This window comes from Achroia grisella, unplaced genomic scaffold, assembly GCF_030625045.1.
Source record: "Achroia grisella isolate CSIRO2021 unplaced genomic scaffold, CSIRO_AGI_Agris_v1 utg1668, whole genome shotgun sequence".
Lineage (NCBI taxonomy): Eukaryota > Metazoa > Arthropoda > Insecta > Lepidoptera > Pyralidae > Achroia > Achroia grisella.
Window position 1 is genome coordinate 738,336 of NW_026712668.1, and position 26,200 is coordinate 764,535.

Sequence of the window (26,200 nt, forward strand, 5' to 3'; positions counted from 1 at the left end):
TTTTTTTGTTTGGCCATTTTTCTGTAAAAGAATATAATTAACATTTCATTCGGTTTTTTAAGTATTTAAATATTACCTACCTACACATATTGATATCTAAAACGTTATAAATTAAACTAAAAAATGTAAAAATTATATCAAACAAAAAAAAATATTAAATAAGTTTAAATGTTAGAAATCAGAGTTTTTGCTTCGGGAAAATCCGAGCTTATACATTTTTTCTACAAATAATGTGTAACTATACTACAAAAATGTACCAATAATTAATATATCAATCATGTTAACTGGATTTAATCATGCGGATTCTCGAAACTCTCAGTCTCCTGCTTCATACTCAGTCTCCTGGCTTTTATGTTGCCAGGAGACTGAAGACAGGTTACTGAGGTTATGTTAAGTTTTCAGCCAATAATTACGCAATGCAACATTTAATATTGAAATTATGCAATTCTGTACTCAAATGTAACTTATTTACGATATATGAATGCAAAAAAAGTATATAGATAGTAATGGATTTTAAATAAATACGTACCAGGATACTGTTAAGCTGACTGGCCGCAGCAAAACTTCACACACACAACTCACCGTAGCGACCAAACAATTGCGAGCCGAGAAGCGCGCGAGTGATTGAAAGATCACTTTAATTAGATCATTTTCTCTGACCGAACAGCAATGCGCTAGACGCGGTAATTCGAACTGATTTTAACGTGTTTTGATGTAGCAGGATACTGAGATAAAAACCGAGAGACAAAATATAATGCATTTAAAAAAAATAAGTTTCGTATTTAAGATAAAATTAGAGAAACACATTGAAACTATATATATTATACATTCCTATTTTAGTGCAGATATTACGTACACACTCAAAATAAAGTTACTGTGCAGCTTATAAACTTTCATTACAGGCGAGAGACATGTCAGGATACTGAGAATTCGGAACATTAAATTATAATTTTTGATAGATATATATGTAGGAGTGAGCTAATTTTTAGTGTCATAATAGAAATCATTTAGTTGTACATATTCGATCGTAATTCAATATAATTTGCCTACAAAAACTGTACAAAATAGGGTGAGCCGCGGAAAATTCCCTTGCAAGTAGAACCACCCATAGTTACTGATTTCCAAATGTCAGTAGTATTTAGCGATTATAAATTTGCATATTTAATGTCATCCGGAAAAGAGGTATATTAAATTGTCAATACTGTTACTTATTTAGGGCTCGATGAGCTAGCGATTTACACTGTGTGAATTGTCCAATTCACACAGCGCCATCTAGACCCGATCATATTTCCTTATTTCTTTCTATCCGACCACGCAGTATCTTAATAATTATTATTATTATTAAGATACTGCGTGGCATTGTATGCTCTAAAAATTGTCCCACTGGAAGGTTTATTCTTCACTCTGTTCTTCACTCTGTACACAATGTTCATAAATGTTACGACAGTTACCCTTTTATGGAGAAGGTGGATCCCGTTAGGATTAACAGCTTTAAGAAATTTAAACAAGGGTGGGTAACATCGATTATTAAATGTACGAATCCCGTGAATGGATGATGTTTTGACAATTTAGTGATGGTAGTTGAATAAACTATTGACACCTATCGACATTTACATACTTACTGCTTTACTTCTGATGGTCGCGGGTTCGATTCCTCGCACAGTGCACGGTTATCATCATCTGCTTCTTCCTTATCCCATTTATTTGGGGTCGGCGTAATATGCTTTTCACTTCCATCCATCTTTGTTCGCAGTCATCTCGTTATTTACTTCCTTTCTTACCATATCACCTTTCACACAGTCGATCCATCTCTTTTTCGGTATTCCTCTGCCCTTATAACCATCCATATTCATATGTAACACCTATTATTCTATTTCTATTTCTATTTCTTTAAAATATTCTCTTCATTCCTCCGTATTACATGTCCATACCACGATAGAATACTCTTTAACCTCTCCGACACCGGCGCCACTTTTATACTTCCTCTGATGTATTCTTTCATGGTACAAATAAAAATAAAATTAAACAAATTATTACATTTGAATTTGTAATTTGTCATTCTTTTATAAAGGATATGTGTGCACGACACACCTTCTTAGACTTTTATTATATTTTTTACATATATTTAAAATCATATTCTATCATTATACCATTATTTGTCACTTGAAATATATGTCTTTTACCATCAGCGACTGTAGTTTCTCTTCGAACTATATATAGAATATATAAAGTCCTTAGAAAGATGAGTCATTAAAAATATGATATGTGGTCGAATTTAAAGAGTATGGTTTGCACTAAACATTATGATAATTTAGAGTCCCTAAAGCAAACTATACCAATAGATTGTCAATGTTAAGGGGAAATATCGTTATTTTTTTCTATTGTGTAAATAGAAAAAAATAATATTTTTTTCTTACAACAATATTTATGACATACATATAACAAATATATATATATGCGGACGAAGTCGCGGAAACTGGAATATAAGTGTATTTTTCTAAAATAAAACTACCCTAACTTACTCCTTATTACATCAGCTACCTGCTAAAAAATTAAAAAAAATGTTATATACGGTACATACACCAAAATAACATTTTTTTACAATTTTTGTCTGTCTGTCTGTCTTTCTGTTTGCTCCGGCTAATCTCTGAAATGGCTGGACCGATTTGATGGAATTTTTTTGGCAGTTACCTGATTGACAGACAAAAATTGTAAAAAATGTTATTTTGGTGTATGTACCGTACTTAAAATTAGTATGCACGTAGTAAAAAACGCAAAAAATGCACGTAGTATTTCAATTACAAACAGACACTCCAATTTTATTTATATGTATAGATAGGTATATATAGAATAGAATAGAATAGAATAGAATAGAATATACTTTATTTGCAACGTACAGTAAAGAAGAAGCACAAACAATATAACAAAATACACATGTATCGTTACAATAAGGCGGCCTTATTGCTAAAAGCAATCTTTTCAAGGCAACCTTAGGGAAACGGATTAAACGTATATAATGACCGTGTCAAATTTAAAATAGTAATAAACCTTTTTACTATACTGTAACGCGGAAGATCTTAAACATATTGAGATGGAATGCGTTTTTATTCCATAACCGAGATCGAATTCCCACACGGCAGTAGTATGCCATTTACTGCTATTACACCAAGTGCAATGTTTCCCGACTTTTTACGTGGTGGCAATGACCCGAGGATCATTCTAGCGGTACACAACCTGCCGACTGCACTCTAGAAAATCGCTTAAAGAAATTGTTTAGTGAAAGTGTTATAATTTAAATATAACTCGCCATTGAGAGTTATTTAAACTGGTGATAATTTGTTTACAACAAGGAAAGTCTAGAACGTTGGCAGTGGAATAATTCTGATTATTTGTTTGTTTGTAAGTCTATTATTATTATATACTAGCTACTCGCGACTTCGTCCGCGTGGAATTTAACTTTACTTTTCTAAAATAAAAGTAGCCTAAGCTACTCCATATTACATCAGATACCCGCCAATAAAAGTCCCGTCAAAATCGGTCTAGCTATTAGAGAGACAGACAGACAAAAATTGTAAAAAAAAACTTTTTGTGTATGTGTCGTATTTATATTCTTATGCATGTAGTAAAAAACGGTTATTTCAATATTTCAAACAGACACTCCAATTTTATTTATATGTATAGATTGTACTACTAACATAGGATAAGTTATATTATTAAGTTGTTACTAACAGAATAGATACAGATATTTACTGTGAAAATATATACATACATACACATAAAAAATACTCAAGACTGATACAAACAACCAACCTTATGAATACAAATGTTTGTACTGTGCGAGGATTCGATCCTGCGACCATCAGAAATAAGACAGTGTGGCAGCTAAAAGTGACTTGTTTCTACTAACTTTTTTAAATTTGTTATGGAGATAATCAATGCATCCTATACATATATACATGTGGTCACTCAAAGGTGACTGACTGACATAGTGACCTATCAACGCACAATCCAAACCACTGGCCATGCCAAATTTCAGCCCGATCATCCGGGCTGAAATTTGGCATGTAGGTGATGTTATGAGGTAGGCATCCGCTAAGAAAGGATTTTAATTAATTCTATCCCCAAGGGGATAAAATAGGGGATGAAAGTTTGTCAATTTCAAACCGATCGGGCTGAGACTTTGCATGCATAAAGCTACCATGACGTAGGCATCCCCTAAGAGAGGATTTTGACACATTCCACCCCTTAGGGATAAATTAACGCGAGCGAAGCTGCAAGCAAAAGCTAGTTTTGTATATAATTTCATATTAGTTTAACATTTGTACTATACTATTTAATGATGCTAACACTTGCGCAACACAAATGATATCATCTCTACAAACAGTATAATTTTCTCGAAATCTCCATTAACGATTTCAACTGTATCGATGTAGTATAGAACTGAACTGGCGGCCGGTGCGGCCACTTTCGTTTTTTCCCAAATTTCATAATTAATGAGCAAGATCCGCTCATATTGTTTAATGAATATTTACGAAACTGCCAATAGAAACATGTTACGTAATTAGAAAAACATCGTAAAATTACGATTATTAGTTTTTTTTATAATTATATAAATTTCTTTTATGAGGTTAGGTCAGGTTAGGATTTAAGCATTCTTCACGCTTAAAAAAGTTGCTTGATTTATGTTCTACAGCTTTAATACACATATATACGTATATTGTTATTGTAATATACATATAAATCAAATTGGAGCGTCTGTTTGTAATATTGAAATAACCGTTTTTAAACCGGTTTAATAATAATTTATACATAAAAAATATTAATAATAATAATAATAAGTACGCTCTGAAGTACGGCCTCGCGAATGAGAGGTTGCCGTACTATAAGTACGAGCCCCAGCCGGTCCTCGAAAGCGACAGCGTCAGGCTCCACTGGGACCGATCCATCATCACGGACAGGACCATTCTTGCGAACAAACCTGATATCGTGGTGATGGATCGGGCACTTTCGAGGGTGTTTTTGGTGGACGTCACCATACCGCATGACGAGAACCTCGTGAAAGCTGAAACTGAGAAAAAGAGAAAATATCTCGACCTGGCTCACGAGGTGACCGAAATGTGGGGGGTGGTGTCCACCGAAATCATTCCAATCGTTAGAATAGAATAGAATAGAAAATCATTTATTCAAATAAACTTAATTTAAGCACTTTTGAATAGTCATAACAATTTGTTTTTTATCTACCACTCGTTCGGAAAGCTGTCTCATCACAAGAAGAACGAGCAAGAAACTTGTGTGTTGCTCTTTTAAATAATCCTTGTAAGTTTACATTTACAAGTCGAAACGTGTGAATACAAACTACCAACAAGCACTAATTTTTTGGGTCAAATATAATCATGCAATAAGATTAAATCAGTCGTAGTGATAAGAGCAGACCAGTCTCTACAAGCAGCACTCGTTCACGAGTATGACGGATGAGCCAGCCATCACTGCGCTCGACCATATTTTAGGGAGCCCATTGACCCGGCCCACCACGCCGCCAGATGTCTGGACATTTTAGTGAGCATGACTACTCATTCCACACGACCACGTCACAGCTACAAAAATTACTATATGGTAGTTACAGTATTCGCACTTTACATAAGGATGCATGCGGCAATCAATACAAAAGCCGCTACGCTATCATATATCAAGAAAGCAGTATGAAAATTAAAATTATAACGTTGTCCGCAAATAAACTTGTTCTTGCTATATATTGCTATCATCTATAAATTCATCTATCTTATAATAGGCTTTTTTTACATAACATTTGTTTAATATAAGATTTGAATTGCCTCTCTGTAAGATTTAGCGTAGACTCTGGCAGTTTATTATAGAATCTTACGCAATTACCATAAAATGAATTACTAACTTTGTGTAGACGGCATTTAGGTAAAATTAGCTTATTTTTATTGCGTAAGTTTCTACTTGTACAGTCTTTAAGTTTCTTCGTTATATCGGTGAACGGTCTTATCCCAACCAGTCTGGAGCAACATCTCAGACGGTTGGGATTCCGAGGCGGCTCACTCCCGGGAAAGATGCAGAAAGCGGTGCTCTTAGATTCTGCCCGCATTGTACGCCAGTATCTCTCCCTGGGGCCCTGAACCCCGGCCGACTGTGCTTCTGCCGGGGATAAGTTGCCATCTCCTCTCCTTAAGAGGGGAGATGAGATTTTTTTGAAGTTTAGAAAAAATAATAATAATGTATGTTATATATTATCAGGCTTACTTGCCCACTTTGTTAGTATTACAGATTTCTTATAATTAATATTAGTAGGTACAGACACAAAATACACACACAAAAATAAAATGCAAATAATATCAAAAATTAATATTAAATTAAAATAAAATATAAATTAAAATACATTCACATATAAATATAAAAATCACCGCTGTACCATTCCATTGGAAATAGCACAGCCGTGATTAACATAATACATAACATACGCACAGTACAGCCTGCCCTATAGTTTCATCGAAATCCATTTCGTACTTTTTGCGAGACAGAGTAACAAACATCCATACATCCATACTCACAAACTTTTGCATTTATAATATTGGTAATATTTATATTAAATCTATGTTCAAAACGGCTCAAATCTCATAGGAAACGAATATTGAAAATATAAATTAAAGAAGGGCATTTTATTGAGTGCAAACAGAGCCGCGGTCAAAGCAAGTACGTTATGAATTATGGAAATTTATAATATATGTATACACCAGTAAATATTGTGTGTAGTTAAAATTTAAATGTCGTTCAAATATTAGTTATAAAATACAGCGCTATATCGTAAAACCGCCAATTGGAAACTAGTTCAACCATTTCTGACAGTTATGTTTTAGTGCTTGTTTGTTTGGAGTTTCACTATTGTAGATGTCATCAAGTAATGTCGAAGAACATCTTTTTATGTAATACGAATGGTAAACACGATTTTTTTATGACGTGGTCGAGTGCAATGAGTAGTCATGCTCACTAAAATGTCCAGACATGTGGCGGCGGGGTGGGCCTAGTCATTGGGCTCCCTAATGCTATGTTTACATATAGCCGCTTCCCCTGTCACTCGCGCTGCCGAAAATATTGCCGGGCTACAACTGAGCGAGAGGGCTGAATGTAAAAACACGCTGCCACTCGCGCTTCCAGTCCTTTTACTCGCGCACGAACAACCGACAATAGAGGGAGCGCCGAGCAGCGCGAGTGGCATCGCCAATGGCTTAGGAAGTGTTTCCACTCCTGATTACACTCTCGCACTGCTCACTTCCCTGCCCACTCGGGCTGAGTGTAAAAAAAAATATGGTCGAGCGCAGTGATGGCTGGCTCATCCGTCATACTTGTGAACGAGTGCCGCTCGTAGGGACTGGTCTGCTTTTATCACTACGACTGATTTAATCTTATTGTGTATTTCTATTTAAGCCTAATAAATTAGTACTGGTTGGTTAGAGGAAGTATGAAAGTGGCACCGGTGTCAGAGAGGTTGAAGAGTAATCGTCTATCATGGTATGGACATGTAATGCGTAGGAACGAGGATAATATTTTAAGAAAGGTGTTACAAATGAATGTGGATGGTTATAAGGGCAGAGGAAGGCCAAAAAAGAGATGGATGAACTGTGTGAAAGATGACATGGTGAGAAAGGAAGTAAATAACGCGATGACTGCGAACAGGGATGAATGGAAGCGAAAAACATATTACGCCGACCCCAAATAAATGGGATAAGGAAGAAGCAGATGATGAAATTAGTACTGGTTGGTAGTTTGTATTCACACGTTTCGACTTGTAAATGTGAACTTACAACGATTATTCAAAAGAGCAACACACAAGTTTCTTGCTCGTTCTTCTTTTGATGAGACAGCTTTCCGAATGAGCGGTAGATTAAAAAAAAATGTTATGACTATTCAAAACTGCTTCAATTAAGTTTATTTGAATAAAGGATTTTCTATTCTATTATATTTCTATACTATTATATGGTGGTAAACAAGCTTACGGCCCATCTGATGGTAAACGGTTACCTTAGCCTGATACACCAGGGGTGTTACGTGTCCGTTGTCGACCCTTAAGAAAACTTTAATAAACCCTTCTTTAAAAATCCCATGCTGTAGTGTCACGAGATAATCTTAAAGACCGACCTGATGGTAAACAGTAACCGTCGCCAATATGTCGACTGCTTCGGTGGTATAGCTCATCGTTTTACCTTCTATGGTAGCGGGTTCGATTCCTAGCACGGTACAAACATTTGTATTCATAAGTATGATTGTTTGAATCGGTCTGTCTGGTCTCGGAATATTACAAACAGACACTCCAATTTTATTTATATGTATAGATATATATGTAATATGTACAAAAAATCAGAGTCAAAAATTCGTAATCATAAAAAATAATCTTAGTTCATTTTTTGAGGACCCCATATGGTCTAGGGGTTATCCCACTGCCTTACTTATAATGTTCGTGGGTTCGAGTCTCCATACGCTACAAACATTTGACTGTGATATTTTGTGCAATATTGACTCCTACTGTACCAGTTTAAAAGATTCAATTTCGAGTGTTAAACAACTCGTGTCACTGTCCTATGAAACATATTCATCTTATTGGATTTATGCTTTCGCTTTCGACCATTACAAAGTAACCAGTTTTAAAATAGTAGATCTACTACGTATTACATCGTCTTTTTTATTCACACTAGAATGCTGGTCATGGAATGTCGTACACATAGAATAATTTCACTTTCATAGTGATTCTTAGATTCGTTCGCGTCTCGTGAGGGTCAAGGTTAGGACCTGTACGGAATAGATAGATATTTATTCCGTACAGGTCCTATATATTTTTTTTTTTTATGTATTTGCTTTATTGATGATTTAACTAATACTATATAGTAATATAGTATTAGTATATAATAGTTTGTAATTTTGAAATAACCATTTTTACTACATACATATGAATATAAACACGGTAAATACACCAAAATAACGTTTTTCTACAATTTTTGTCTGTCTGTTTGTTCCGGCTAATGTCTGAAAAGGCTGGACCGATTTTGACGGTACTTTTATTGGCAGGTGGCTAATGTAATAAGGAGCAACTTAGGCTACTTTCATTTTAGAATTTTTTTTTATTTAGAAACATAAGTTGAATTCCACGCGGACGAAGTCGCGGTTACTATTATATATATAAAGCAGCCTGACCGATAAGAACAATCATAAATACAAATGTTTTGTACCGTACCTCGTACGGTTATTGAACCTGGGATTATCAGAAGAAAGGCGGTGTGCTAACTCACTATACCATCGAGGTCTATTGAAAATATCTTTTAGGTTTCTACTGAGATAGTGGGATATTGTTGATGTCCCTACCGTAGTCATATAAGCTATGTTAATATATTCAATTTCACTAAGAGCTATCACTCAGTTTCTCATGCCTCGATGCCAGATCGCTATACATTCATCTGGTGTATTGAATTTCTAACCATCGACCTTACTATGCACTATAACTACTAAATCAGACCAATACCAAGATTTTAAAATAGAATAGAATAGAATAGAAAATCATTTATTCAAATAAACTTACATAGAAGCACTTTTGAACAGTCATCACAGTTTTTTTAATCTACCGCTCATTTGGAAAGCTGTCTCATCACAAGAAGAATGAGCAAGAAACTTGTGTGTTGCTCTTTTAAATAATTGTATTCTTACTTTACAATTTAAGTTTAAGTATAATAATAATAATAATCTCAGGACAATTCACACAGCGCCATCTAGACCCAAGTTAAGCTAGCTAAAGCTTGTGTTATGGGTACTAGACAACTGATACAAATACATAGATTTTATTTTCGTAAATACATACATATTATGCATAGAAAACACCCAGACCGACACAAACAATTATACTCATGAATACAAATGTTTGTGCCGTGCGAGGAATCGAACCCGCGACCATCGGACGTAAAGCGGTGTGCTAAACCACTAGACCACCGAGGTCGTCATGTATGTGAATACAAAATACCGATTAGCACTAATTGAATTAATAATTAAATAGAAATAATATTGAATACACAACAACTGTTTACAATTAATAAGATCAATAATATAACAATTCTAGGGGGAAAGGTGATTGTTAGTAATGTGGACTGATGATCTTATTGCTAGCAATGTACCATGTCAGGTTGACCTTCACACGGGTCCCCCTGGAAAACATCTTGTCAAATTTTTGGTAAATTTGTCACGATGGGCTAACTGACCTGACCTCATGCTCATCTTATCATCCTCCACTGGTGCCCCGCCAGCGTAAATCGTTAGCGCAGGCGGGTGCACCATTCCATTATCATCAATAAAAAAAATATATCATTACATATTATAAAACAAAGTCGCTGTCTGTCCGTCCCTATGTATGTTTAAATCTTTAAAACTACGCAACGGATTTTGAAGCGGTTTTTTTTAATAGATAGAGTGATTCAAGAGGAAGGTTTATATGCATAATATATGTACACTCGGATGAAGCCAGGGCGAGAATATATATAAATCTTCCTCTTGAATTACTCTATCTATTAAAAAAATCACTTCACAATCCGTTGCGTAGTTTTAAAGATTTAGCATACATAGGGACGGAAAGACAGCGACAGCGACTTTGTTTTATACTATGTAATGATATGTGTGTCAAATTTCATTCACCTCCGTCCACGTGTTTTCGTTAAAGGAGCCACAAAGATTTTGCTTTATATATTAATATAACAACGCCTCGCTTCCCATAATCCTGTTCAATATTCAATGAAAACTTTCTTCGTAACTATTAATAATCGATTTCATAATTAATGCTATGCTAATCATATTTTGATGGCATCCGCGTTTGTTGAACTGAGAGTTATGTAACCAGCCGGCATCGAACTTGAACTCTCAACTTGATTCAGATGCGTACGCGCTTTCTTCTTCACTTTCCTTTGATATTTATATTTATAGAATTTGATATTTATTTTTTATAAGCATACAACATTTAATACGGCCAGCAAAGGCACGTATTAGGGTAAAATAGTAGTAATATAGTAGTATAGTAATTTCAGGACAATTCACACAGCGCCATCTAGACCCAAGTTAAGTTAGCTAAAGCTTGTGTTATGGGTACTAGACAACTGATACATGTACATAGACATTTTCCGTTCGTTATAATTTTGTTGTGGTTTTCTTGAATATATGAAATAGAAATAGAAATAGAAATAATCTTTATTCAAATAAACTCATTACAAGCTCTTTTGAATAGTCATATTTTGATTCTACCACTCATTCGGAATGCAGATTCATCACAAGAAGAATGAGCAAGAAACTTGTGTGTTGCTCTTTATAATAGATGTTTTTTTTTATATAAATAAATACAGTATAACAAGTAAGAGGCATGCGATAATCAACATAGAAGTCGCTAAAATATATAATATATGATTTTTATTCTATTCGATTCATACTATTCAAAATTTAAAAAAAAATTATTCATGTAGGTCCATAACAGACACTTATGACAAGTCTAATTATAATCAATATATATTGTATATACGAGATAGTGTAACAATTACACTATTACTTAGAGAACATTTTAATATAATAACTTATACATCCAGGAACAAATCTTAGTCTAATCTTACATAACATAGACATTAAAACAAAACAAATAAAATAAACAATAAATTAAATTGTGGCAGACTGTGCTTCATTGCTTCATATATATTATAACATAATATATCATATCATATCATATCATCATATCACGAGTATTATCCGAGATAGGTCGGGCAGAGAGCATTGTTAATCGTTGACGTCATGTTGAACGAATCTATGAAAATTAAGTGAGATTCGAATTTAATCATAAAAAATATGTATCTAAATACAAAGATACACATTCACACAACGCCATCTACTACCAAGGGAAGCAGAGCTTGTGTTATGGGTACTAGACAACTGATAAAAGTACATAGATACAATTTTATATAAATACAAACATAATATACATAGAAAACACCCAGATTGATACAAACAATCATACTCATGAATGCAAACTCAAGAACCTGCGACCATTTTTGTACATATTATATATATATCTATACATATAAATAAAATTGGAGTGTCTGTTTGTAATATTGAAACAACCGTTTTTTTACTACATGCATATGAATATAAATATGGTACATACACCAAAATAACATTTTTTACAATTTTTCTCTGTCTGTCTGTTTGTTCCGGCTAATCTCTGAAATGGTTGGACCGATTTTGACGGGACTTTTATTAGCAGGTAGCTGATGTAATAAGGAGTAACTTAGCCTAAGTTTTAGATTAGATTTAGTTTTATTTTAGAAACATAAAGTTAAATTCCATGCGAACGCAGTCGCGGGTACAGTACTATATTTATAAAGCAGCCTGAGCGATACGAACAATCATAAATACAAATATACTGTGCGAGGAATTGAACCTGCGACCATCGGAAGTAAGGTATGTTAAACCGCTAAACCACCGAGGTAATCACAACAAATATTTACTTAAATAAGATAACGGATCACGCTTTCATGACCGGCTGATGCTGATCCAGAGATCAGTTACGTGGATCGGAACAATGGACCTAGATAATAGATTATGGAGACTAGCACTGTAATTTATTGGAGCAATTTCTATAGTAGTTACCTCCTGTAGGTTTTAGGCCACTAACGGACTTTCACCGTAGAACGGATTCTGTGATACGAGTTTTCTGATACCACACTTATAAACATAAGCACGGTCGTACTTAGGATGTCACTTGGTTTCTTGGGCGAGCGCGTAATATTGAGTGCAGACTTGTTAATATATTTTACGAGATTGTTACATTAAAAAAAAACTTTAATTATAATATAATATAAAAACTGTTATAATAAATTTAAAAATTGCGAATATATGATACATATAACTTGGACGTGGACACAGATATATATTAAATATATGTATATGTATATTATACTAACATAGTTTTATGTTTTTACTAACACAATATGGATGTAACGAATTAAAATTAAATAAATAAATAATATACATATACGTCTAATTATAAACGTATGTATAATATTAACTTTATTTTTCTAAAATAAAAGAATTTTTCTAAATTAGAAGTAACCTCAGTTACTCCTTATTACATCAACTACCTGCCAAAAAAAGTCGCGTATAAATCGGTCCTGCCATTTCAGAGATTCGCCGGAACAAACAGACAGACAGGCAACAATTTGTAAAAAAAAATATTTTAATGTATGTACCGCGTTTATATTTCATATGCATGTAAAAAACGGTTATTTTAACGATTAAACGAGAAACAAGAAAATATTAATAAGAAAAATATAGAATTTTTTTTTTATATAGTCTTATAATTTTCATCGTTGATTCAAAGATATTTTTATTATGGTCGATTTTCGTGACATATAGCTACCACTAAAATATATTAAGTACCTAATCGTAGCTGTATCTGTATATTCACCACTGTATATTTATCTCAGTTGCGACGAAACTTTGGCCGCACCTCCTCGAGCAATGTCTTTTTCACTCCATCGTGTTTTTATTATTTTCTTTATAATGTATAAACATAAAATAGATATAGCTAAATATACAGTATCATAGATAGAACATCTCAATTTTGAAGTGAACAAAACAAAACTTCTCCGCGCAGACCCGTTATTTTGTAAACAATAAGAGGAAGCACTTACAGATCATAATGCAGATGCACCATGGCCTTCTGCCGCGCCATATCTTTTCCCTCGAAGATTAAATCAGCTTTGTCTATCATTACATGGGCTACCTTTCAATTTTTTACTTCATTGAACGTGTTACATCTTCAATATTATCAGTTACGACCTTAGAGATATTCCCGCGATTTCTCTATATCTGATTATTATTGATACAATTGTTTTTACCTCCTATTTGATAAGCACTATAGAGATCTTTTGAGTTTTAATACGTAGCTTTATTTCAGATGATCCCGAGTTTGATTCTTCGGATGATACAAACAATTTTTTGATTTTTTTTATATAGCATATGCTGGTGGTCACTCTATTCTCCCAAATTTGAATTTAAATGAAATAGTATTATTGTAAATATGTACAACATTAAAAAAAAATACGAGCTGAGTTTCTTGTCAGTTCTTCTCATCTCGAAATCATTCCGAACTGCCGGTAGATTTGACATATCATAAGAGTCTGTAATAGACCTACACGAATAAAGATATTTTGAATTTGTTTTTTATGGACTGTAGGTTAATTTTACGTGAAGAAAAACTATCGTTGCTATTGGGAATGACCATGGAATAAAGATTAAAAAATGACAATAATATAACAAAAATATAAGGTACATATATGTGTATAAATAATTGGCAGTTGTATACCTACATACATCTGACTTCAAAATGTAACTCTGAACAACATTTATTTAAAAACCAAGTGATATATATATACTAGCTGTCCCGGCAAACGTTGTTTTGCCTTAAAATAAAAAAAAATTAGGGTTAGACTACCCCTAACATTTAGAGAGATGAAAAATAGATGATATAAATCTCAGATATATATATTTCATGAGAATAGGTCAAGCCGTTTCGGAGGAGTATGGGAACGAAAACTGTGACACGAGAATTTTATATATAAGATATCTATGTTTTCCGAAGTAGTGATATATACGAATAGAAAAATAAAACTGTCCAAAAGAAATTTTATTGTATTCTATTCTAATAGATTTCTTATCAAACAATTAGAGTACTTTTAAATGTTAGGTCACAAAATTCTCTAAAAATTTCTACATCAAAATCTAGATACGTTGCATTATATTTGGTTTTCTCATACTTTTACTTAACGAGACACTATCAATCGTCCACATCAGATTCTCAGCTAATTTTAGTTTCTAAAATTTGAGACACGACCAACTCGCGTCTCGTGTACACAGTGATGCGAATATGTACCATTATGTAATACAACTTGTCACTGCAAATGGCAGTGTTTATAAAAGGTGTTATAAACTTAGTGTTTCTAAACTTTTAAATGCAGATTCAATCCGTTCTGTTGAAGAAATATACATCTTTCTCTACATCACTCGTATGTCATTATTAAGTTTTTTACTACATGCATATGAATATATATACGGTACATATACCAAAATTACATTTTTTATAAATTTTGTCTGTCTGTTTGTTTGTTCCGGCTAATCTCTGAAATGGCTGGACCGATTTTGACAGAACTTTTTTTGGCAGATAGCTGATGTAATAAGGAGGATAACTTTGGCTACTTTTATTTTAGAAAAATAAAGTTAAATTCCACGCGGACTAAGTCGCGGGATCAGCTAGTGTAACATAAATGTTTGATTAAATCAGTATATAAGAAGAACGGTAATAAATGTAGTTAAATTCATGTCATTCCTTTTAGGAGAATCTGCTTTATTAAGCGTAGTAGTGGAATAACTATCTACTTATAAGTGCTTATATTAAGATTATTTTGATAAAAATTAAATCATCGATATAGGTGAACCTGTGCCACGAAAGCCAGGTCCCTCCAACATTCTGTGAATATTTTTGGTACATTTGCAGTTGTGTACATAAAGGAATAAAAAAAAAAACTTAAATACTTTTGAATACAAATAAAAAAAAAATTATAATAGAGACGCTATTGTTTCTGGCATCATCATCATCATCGCAGCCCGGAAAATGTCCACTGCTGGACTGCTGCCTCCCCCAAAGATCTCCACGACGATCGGTCCTGCGCTGCTCGCATCCAATGCCTTCCAGCGATCTTGACCAGATCGTCGGTCCACCTTGCTGGAGGCCTTCCCACGTTTCTGGCATACTAGGTTGTAAATGATGGAACACATAATATTTTTTAATAAACAAATTCTCGCGGATTCCTAAATTACTTTTGAACTATGACTGATTGCAGGCCGCTATCAATAGGGTTCTCGCAATTTTATTTATATATTTTTTCAAAATTTACAATTTACAAATTTAGTCAAAATTATGTAAATAACAAAAGAATTGTGTTGTAGGAAGATTGTAGATCCGTATGACTCAGGACGATTCAGGAATGGTCTAGAATCATTCTATACTAACATCTTTATCGATATAATACATTATTTTTTATAGAACCTTTACTGTTTTGAATTTTCATCTCCTGATAATGTTCTTAGAAAAATATATGTACATCATGTGTAAATAAAAAAATCTTTTTATGAATATTATACTATACTATATTCGTAAATGTATGTTTTTTTTTATTATTTCTTTTACAATTAAAATGGCTTTTGTGTTGATCCATTAGCATGAATAATTTTCAATTATATAATAATAATAATAATCTCAGTAAAATTTACACAGCACCATCTAGACCCAAGTTAAGATATCTAAAGCCTGTGTTATGGGTACTAGATAATTGATACATATACAAAGATATTTTTTTTAAAATACATACATATTACACATAGAAAACACCCAGACCGATACAAATAATCATACTCATGAATACAAAAGTTTGTACCGTGCGGGTAATCGAATCCGCGACCATCGGTCGTAAAGCCGTTAGACCACCGAGGTCGTTAAATTGTACCTAAATATAAAATACTCGTATATATCGTTTTACAAAAGAAATCTGACTTTATTCCGAATAAAAGTCAGTAATAAACTGATACAAATACGATCCACTACAACACCTTATTTTATTAATATTATAAACACGAAAATTTGTGGGTATAGATGAATGTTCGTTACTGTTTCACAACAAAACTGCTGAACCGATTTTAATAAAATTTTACAGTAAACTATACATCAGAATAACATATAGGTTTATACATTTAACGCGGATGCAACGCAGTCTATCATAGCTAGTATATAATAAATATACGTTAAGTATGTATAATATATATGTTGTATTTTGTAGTAGTCAGGGCCAATTTTTTATATAAAATACATTATTATTTCTATTGCAGTGACAACCCTGTTGTGTTCTTGCGGTACTTTATCGGGTCGGAATCGGCCACACGTGTGATGTCGAGTTATGTGAACGTATGCCACCGGTATAGAGTTATTTCACAGTTGATTAACATCGTTACATTGTTAACCACAAGATTCCTCTTCAGAACTTATCGTATATATATATATGTCTAGCTTACGAATTCGTAACTTGATCTATATAAATTATAGCTGTAACCTTAACTTTAATTAATGAATTGACTTTTTTTTTTAGGTACATACATTTAAATTTATTACTAGTATTTACATAACCAAATTGTACAACTAAGAACCTAAAATTAAAAAGCTTAAAAAAAAAATAATAGTATGATGACTAAAATATATTATTAAAAGGGGTCCCTTTAGGCAACGTTTTGCAGATACTGGCAGCGTTCCCTCTTTGAATAGCTAGACTAATTCTTTGTCCAAGATAGCTGCCAGCTATGTCTAGCTATATATAAGATGTTACTATGTTGTTGGTCGAGACGATGTATATTACACATGATAATAGACTGACAATATGTACATAGAAATAATGTTCTTATATACTAAATAACAATAGGAAAATGTAAGGTGGGGTGACACAGTTTAGACACGGCAGTGCCTAGTAGACAATATTGGATTTGTCTTACTAGACACTATTGAATGCAATTATTATTTTGATGTATCTAGGTTACTGTGATTATACCATATGATTAGGAGGTCCTTGATAATATAAAATGGTAAATATCTCGCTATATAATGTGTGCACATGAAGGGTCTTTGATTACCTTCGCTAATGTTTTTAAGTAACTTCAGATATTAATGATTTTTATATCTTCTGTACAACAAAAATGGTGTGCATTTTTTGTGTACCTCGAGAAATTAAGTTTCACAAATAAATGAACAAACCTAATGAAGTTAGTAGGTATATATTTTTCATAAAGATTACGGATACGAAATTAAATAAATTAAAAAATTGATATGTCAATAGTATAGAGTTAATTACACTTTAACATCGTTACATTGTTAACAGAAAGATTTCTCTTCAGAATTTATCGTATTCAACTTATCTCATTTATATCTCTATCTATATTTTATATACACTATGTACCAATAAAAATTAAAATATATATGTAAACAAAAATTAGAAAAAAATTATGAGTGTCGGCCACACTTATCATTTAGAGGTATAAAAATAGATATAAAATTTTTCTCAAATCTAGTAATATACATATAAAATTCCATCAAAATCAGTTTAGTACTTTAAGATTCCATCACGGACAAACAATAATCAACAACAATATCTCAATAATAGTAGTTATACATATAAAGTTTCATCAAATACAGTTTAGTAGTTTAGGATTCCATCGCGCACTCGCTCGAAGCATATATTTGCCAAAAAAGTCTTTTTGGATTCGAATTCACATACTGTGGTGTCAAAAGAACTAAACCACGACGCTTTTATAAAAACTTCTTGCGTAAAAATCGCATAGGGACATTCTATAAACAGATTTCACAGCTCGTGTAATTGCAAATTTTACGGACAGAGCCATCGTTTACCACTCAAGCGACACGTTGAGAAATCCGATTTGTGGCCGATGGGAAAATTCACCATAGCCGACGCCACTGTTTGTTACAGGCGGGTCGATTTGATCCGGACCTAGTGGTGATTAAAATTAAGTATATTAAAACCACCGTCATAACTAATCCTATTGATAACAATCAATTTTTTTTCATTCAAATTACGCAAAGTTATATCATCCTAAACTACAAATTGGTCAATATTTTGTGAATAATAGAATCAAAAATAAAAATAGTGACACTGCTGCTCAAGTATAAGTAAATGTTATGATTTAATTTGTTTTATCAAATCAAAATATCTTTATTCATGTAGGTCTATTACAGACTCTTATGATATATCAAATCGGAATGATTTCGATATGAGAAGAACTGACAAGAAATTCAGCTCGTATTCTTTTGAAATAATATTTATTTGAAAAGAATAAGAGCTGAGTTTCTTATTATCGAAATTGTTATAGAAATCATTCCGTACTGACGGTAGATTTGACATATCATAAGAGTCTGTAATAGACCTACATGAATAAAGATATTTTGATTTGAAGAATACGAGCTGAATACATGTTTACAGATAAATTTAATAATACAATTAGAGTGTCTGTTTGTAATATTGAAATAACCACTTTTTACTACAAGCATATGATTATAAATATAATTTTTACAATTTTTGTATGTCTGTCTGTCTGTATGTTTTTTGGCAAGTAGTAGATGTAGTAACTTAGACTACTTTTATTTTAGAAAAATAAAGTTAAATTCCAAGCGGACGAAGTCGCGGCTACAGCTAGTACAAAATATAAATAGAAAATATCCCGGCACATACAAACAATCATACTTACGAATACAAATGTATGTAGCGTGAGAAGAATCGAACTCGTGACCATCAAAAGCAAAGTGGATAGATATAATGTGATGATAATGGCAATTTTCATATAAGAGTACACATATATAACTAGCTTTTGCACGCGTCTTCGCTCGCGTTAATTTATCCCCTTGGGGGTAGAATTAATATCCTTTCTTTGCAGATGCCTACGTCATAACATGTACCTGCGTGCCAAAATTTCAGCCCGATCCGTCCTGTGGTTTGGGCTGTGCGTTGATAGATCACTACGTCAGTCACCTTTGAGTTATATATATTTAAGATAAAAAAAAATCACAGATTACTCTTTACATACTCATTCAATGTCATCTCGTAACATACGCTGTATTCCTTACCAAAGATTCTCCCACAAATATTTCTCGGCTCTCCAACTTGACAGCAGAATAGTGCTTTCAATCTATCGCATATCGGTGTGAATTCGACATTTCGTAACGCGAATAACTTATCCCCTATTAAGGACTTGACGAGATGGGAGTATTTTTATCCCATTGTTTAGGCGCCGTACGAAGTAAGGTTTTTACTGGCATGTGTAATAGCCACATTGTATTGTTATTTATTGTTCTCGATTATGCGTAACTTATTATTTAAAATGCATGTAGTATTATGTGGAAATACCATTGCTTAGTCCTTTTATACTTCAACAATATAAATACTTTTTTTTTAATATAAAAGAATAAGAGCCGAGATTCTTGTCAATTATTCTTAGCTCGAAAGAACTGTAGAACTGATAGAGTCTGAACGGACGGTAGATTTGACATAACATAAGAGTCTGTAATAGACTTACATTTAAAGATATTTTGCTTTGATATGTTTATTTCTTTAATGTATATACCTATAATATCGTGTTCAGACCTCAAAGAAATATATCTCAACTATGAATGACTCATGAAAAAAAAAGAATTAAATTAAAAAGATTAAAATGATTGGGAAACTTCGTCAAGTCTTCTCGTCGTCGCTACCACAAAGCCTTAAGACCAAGGTTTATAACCAGTGCGTCCTACCCGTTGTGACTTACGGTGCCGAAACGTGGACACTGACGATACGACTGGTCCACCAACTCAAAGTCGCTCAACGAGCTATGGAAAGAGCTTGGAGTTTATTTGAGGGATCAAATCCGAAACGAAGTAATTCGCCAGAGAACTACGGTCAGCGACATAGCTCTTCGTATTTGCCAGTTGAAGTGGCAGTGGGCTGGTCATATCTGTCGCAGAACCGATGCTCGCTGGAGTAGGCGTGTTCTAGAGTGGAGACCGCGAATTGGCAAACGTAGTGTAGGACGCCCCGCACCTAGGTGGAGCGACGACTTACGTAGGGTTGCGGGTAGTAACTGGATGAGAAGGGCTGAAGATCGTGCCCAGTGGCGTGCCGTGGGATAGGCTTATGTCCAGCAGTGGACTGCAGTGGGCTGATGATGATGAAATTAAAAAGATATGTGCGACCATAAAAGAACCATTAACTTTCAAATAAAAATGTTTCAAAATCGGTTACACATTAAATCTATACATACCCAACATATATGTATAGAAATCATTCACACTAATACAAACAATCAGACTCATGAATGATGTTTGTAAGTGCGAGGAATCGAACCCACAAGCATTAGAAGTACGGCGGTAGAACGCTACAGAGGGTGTCTTTTCCTGTAAATATAAATACTAATTAACTTGTTTATTTGGGGTCAATACAATATGTATTTATTTTCCTTCATTCATCTCTGTTCGCAGTCATTCCATTATTTACTCCCTTTCTCACCATATCATCTTTCACACAGTCCATCCATCTCTTTTTCGGCCTTCCTCTGCACTTACAACCATCCACATTCATATGTAACGTCTTCCTTAAAATGTTATCTTCATTCCTACGCATTCAAATAGAAATAGAAATAATCTTTATTCAAATAAACTCAATAAAAGCACTTTTGAATAGTCATATTTTTTATTCTACCACTCATTCGGAAAGCAGATTCATCACAAGAAACCTGTGTGTTGCTCTTTTGAATAGATTTTTTATATATAAATAATTATACAATAACAAGTAAGAGCCATGCGATAATCAACTTAAAAACCGCACTCATTCTTAGTGCAATCAGATAATATTGTCAAACGCTATGAATTTTAAGTTTTTCTACAAAAACATTATTATCGTTAATGAACTCTACAATTTTATAATATGCTTTTTTACAAACTTTAATCTTTTTGCTTTACACGACATTTTAATCTTTTTTCTGGCAGATTTATAACAGACTCTGGTAGTTTGTTGTAAAACCTTACGCAATTACCATAAAACGAATTACTAACTTTGGTTAAACGGTATTTAGGTATTATACCACGACAGACGATTACTCTTCAACTTCTCCGACAAATATAAAAACTAAATTACTGTTTTATTTATTGCAGGTTGCAATTTTTACCCAGTTGGCGAATATTTGAAGTTTGTGAGGATACCTGAGAACCTGAAAGTGGGAGAGGAAGTACTGCAGATTGAAGTACATCCAAGGTATTTATATTTTTTAATATAAGGTATTTATAATTTATAAATAATCTACCTGTAAACTTAGGTAGTCCAGAAAATAACTGTTCACGGTGCAATATTAGGAACATTGATTTTAGAAGAAAAAGTGTAAGTGTAGTGAACCAATAGGTACCGTGAGGTCGAAAATCTGCTATTGAGGGTTCCAATTGAAAATACCATTCAATAGGAATGATAAGAATTAAAAAAAAATACTATAGGGAGGTCATTAAAACAAAAAAAATCTTAATAGCGTCATCTACATTTACCTATGGCGCCATATAGTTTGTACGGAGTGAACTAATATTATACATTTGGAACTATCTTAAACATCCATCAGAAAATAACTGTTCATGGAATGCAATATTAGGCACATTGATTTTAGAAGAAAAAGTGTAATCCATCACTTTTAATATAAGTAATCATTTTTTCGACGACCTCGGTGGTCTAGCGGTTTAGCACACCGCTTTACGTCCGATGGTCGCGGGTTCGATCCTCGCACAGTACAAACATTTGTACTCACGAGTATGATTGTGTGTATCTGTCTGAGTGTTGATGAGTATGATTGTATGTATTTACAAAAATAATCTAAGTCTAGTACCCAAGACACAAGCTCTGCTTACCGTGGGACTAGATGGCGCTGTGTTAATTGTCCAGGATTATTTATTAAATAAAATATGATACTTTGCTTAAAAAATTTTAAATTAAAAGTTTTTTGCACAATGGTACATAATAATACTTGTATTGCTCTATACCGGTTTGAGAAAGGAGGCAGTGAATTTATAAGGTACTAAGTTCTTACGTAAAAATGACAATGCATGAATGTAGGCATCACTATATATCCTAACTAGATACTCGCCCCGGCTTCGCACGGGTGTAGATGTATTATATATATAAACCTACCTCTAGATTCACTGTAGGCAGGAGTTGGCCTTCAGCCGCTCCATAAGTCCTTCCGCGGGTTTGGAGTGCCATCTGCACTCGCCCCATAACGTCCGGTGAAGCTGTAAAGGCCAGCTACGGCCAACAGAATTAGAGTAGTCCGAAAAAAAAAAAAAGATTCACTGTATCTATTAAAAAAACCGCTTCAAAATCCGTTGCATAGTTTTAAAGATTTAATCATACATAGGGACGGACAGACAGCGACAGCGACTTTATTTTATACTATGTAATGATGTAAGTAGATAGGAGGTTACAACATTTTATTGTCTCAGTGGTCGAGCGGTTTAGCACACCGCTTTGCAGTCGATGGTCGCGAGTTCGATTCCTCGTGTGGTACAAACATTTGTATTTATTAGTATGACTGATTACTACTACTTATATATAAACGTATCGGTTTGGGTATTTTCTATATATGGTATTTATAGAATAGAATAGAATAGAATAGAAAATCATTTATTCAAATAAACTTACATTGAAGCACTTTTGAATAGTCAACAATTTTTTAAATTTAATACCTGTGAATAATTTTGGGTAAATTTTGTTAAAAGAAATTTAATACCTGTGAATAATTTTAAGCAGATTTTTTTAAAAGATTTTTAATTCCTATGCATAATTTTAGATAGACTTTTTTAAAGAAATTTATAGGTATATATAAAAATAAATAGGTGTTTTTTTATACAAAGAACCAGTAGCTAACTTACTACTACTTTGTATACAATGAGATTATCTATGTAAATATATACTTTACGCAATACAAAGTTACCATACAACAATGGTGTTTCCGATTTAGGCGCAGATATTATTATTATCATTTAAATCAGTTACGAAAGTGACAGTAGGTGGAAATTGACATCGATTTGGAAAATAATTTTTTTTTTTTTTTAATAATGCTTTATTCATGACTATGGATACAAGTCCTTCAGTCGAATACATTTTTATAATGAATTTAATACAAAACATAAGAAATAAACTATTATATAAGCTTAGACAGTACAATTTTAGTAATAATTCATTAATATTAAATTTTTTCCATAGTATGTACAATGTAGTTATATATTGGAATAAAATATTCAAAGTGAGATAGCAAATCTTGAACACGGCGGGGAATACTTTGTGAGTGTTCCTTTGCGATGTCTCTAATGTCACTGACAAGAATCAACCGTTGTATTAAACAAATATACATAATTCCTCAATATCAATTTTCTATATAAACAATTACAAAAAACAATCATTGTAATCCAACGCGGCACATCGAGGCAGCGTACCCAAGATACTGGCAGCGTTGCCTCTTTGAATGGCCATACTTAGCCTTTGGGCAAAATAGCTACCAGCTCTCGGGTCACAAGTAACCTCAATGAGCCGCGCTGAAATATATGTCAACCGTTGTATGTTGAAAACTTGGCATTCAAATATAATATGGTTTATGTCAGCATTTATCTTGAAACAGTGATTGCATCTGATTTGGACAATAAGACATAGAAGTGTTGCTCCAATACGTCTCTCAAATGATAGCAATTTTATTTGAAAGACATTAAATTATATATTTAGCATATCACCACCAGCATATCTAACATGGATTTATGGGGTTCTGTAGGTATTATATTTATGTTTTATATAATCTATACATATAAATAAAATTGGAGTGTCTGTTTGTAGTATTGAAATAACCGTTTTTTTACTAAATGCATATGAATATAAATATGTACATACACCAAAATAACATTTTTTACAAATTTTGTCTGTCTTCTTTTTTTTTCTGAGCTTTATTATTCTTGTTATTGTTCATATTCGTAATAAATAGATATTTGTTTTGCATATAAGGCAAAATAATCCTGACTAATATTATAAATGTGAAAGTAGGGATGCCTATTACGCTTTCACGCAAAAACTATTAAACCGATTATCATGAAATTTTCTACACATATTCTTGGAGGTATTAGAATCAACACAGGATACTTTTTATTAAAAAAAAATATATATATATATATATAATATAAAAACAATAAAATAAAATATCAACACTTTGCTACTTCTGCGCCATGTAGCAGCATGTAATGAAGTTATTTAATAGATTCAATGCGAGCATTGCCGCGGGTAAACGCTAGTAATAATATATATATATTTATATATATATCAAACAATTAAACTTGATTGAATACCAAATAAATAATTCATTATTTTCTAATAATAGCATCACAAGGACGGACATTCTATTGCAATATAAAACCAAACATAATATTAATGATGATCTGAATTTTATTGGTATTTGTCTACAGTTGTTTGTATATGTTGAGAAGCTTTTTTGATATTAATATATTTAAAGTTTCCTTGTCTATAATCAAAACTATAAAAACAAAATTATATATTATGTCACTTCACTCTCTACCATCTCACCATTAGCTTTACTACATATTTCTACAACAGTATATATATCTTGTCATAGTTTAACATATACAATCATATTCACATTATATGTTGGACAATGCATAATGCGATTTCATTCCGCTTTGAGCAATGTAAGGTGCAAAGATTTTACAACAAACAAATATGGTTCTACAGTAATGCAATCTTACTAATCCTATCTAAATATAATATATATAACTAAAAGGTGACTGACGTAGTGATCTATCAACGCACAGCCCAAACCACTGGACGGATCGGGCTGAAATTTGGCATGCAGGTAGATGTTATGATGTAGGCATCCGCTAAGAAAGGATTTTGATTAATTCTACACCCAAGGGGATAACATAGGGGATGAAAGTTTGTATGAAACTTTATCAATTTTAAACCGATCGTGCTGAGACTTTGCATGCATAAATCTACTATGACGTAGGCATCCCCTAAGAAAGGATTTTGATAAATTCCACCCCTAAGGGGATAAATAAACGCGAGCGAAGCCGCGGGCAAAAGCTAGTTAATATTATAAACGCGAAAGTTTGTGAAAACGGATGGATGTTTGTTGCTCTTTCACGCAAAAACTACGGTTTTTTTAGTAGATAGAGTGATTCAAGATGAAGGTTTATATGTATAATACATGTACACCCGTGCGAAGCCGGGGCGAGTAGCTAGTAGGCTTTATATAAAAGGATATTAAGATATTTGGTCGAAATATAATGATAAATGTGAAGTCAGTGTCATGCAGACGACGTTGCGATGGTCAGCTAGTCTACATAAAATTGTGCTACTATTGACGATTAGCATACCGCTTTACTTCCGATGGTCGCGGGTTCGATTCCTCACACGGTGCATTTACATTTATTAGTATGATTGTTTGTAACAGTTATTTAACTTATAAACAATCATCATCATCGCAGCCCGGA

General features: G+C 33.1%; 1 protein-coding gene across 1 annotated transcript in view; it reads left to right on the forward strand.

The window, feature by feature from the left end:
- Positions 1–26,200, forward strand: part of LOC131841396 (cadherin-89D) — a 78,248-nt gene that overhangs the window by 20,614 nt on the left and 31,434 nt on the right. Inside the window, exon 2 of the mRNA XM_059189710.1 lies at positions 21,827–21,926. Within this exon, the coding sequence (XP_059045693.1) occupies positions 21,827–21,926 (100 nt within the window). The remainder of the gene's footprint in view (positions 1–21,826; positions 21,927–26,200) is intronic.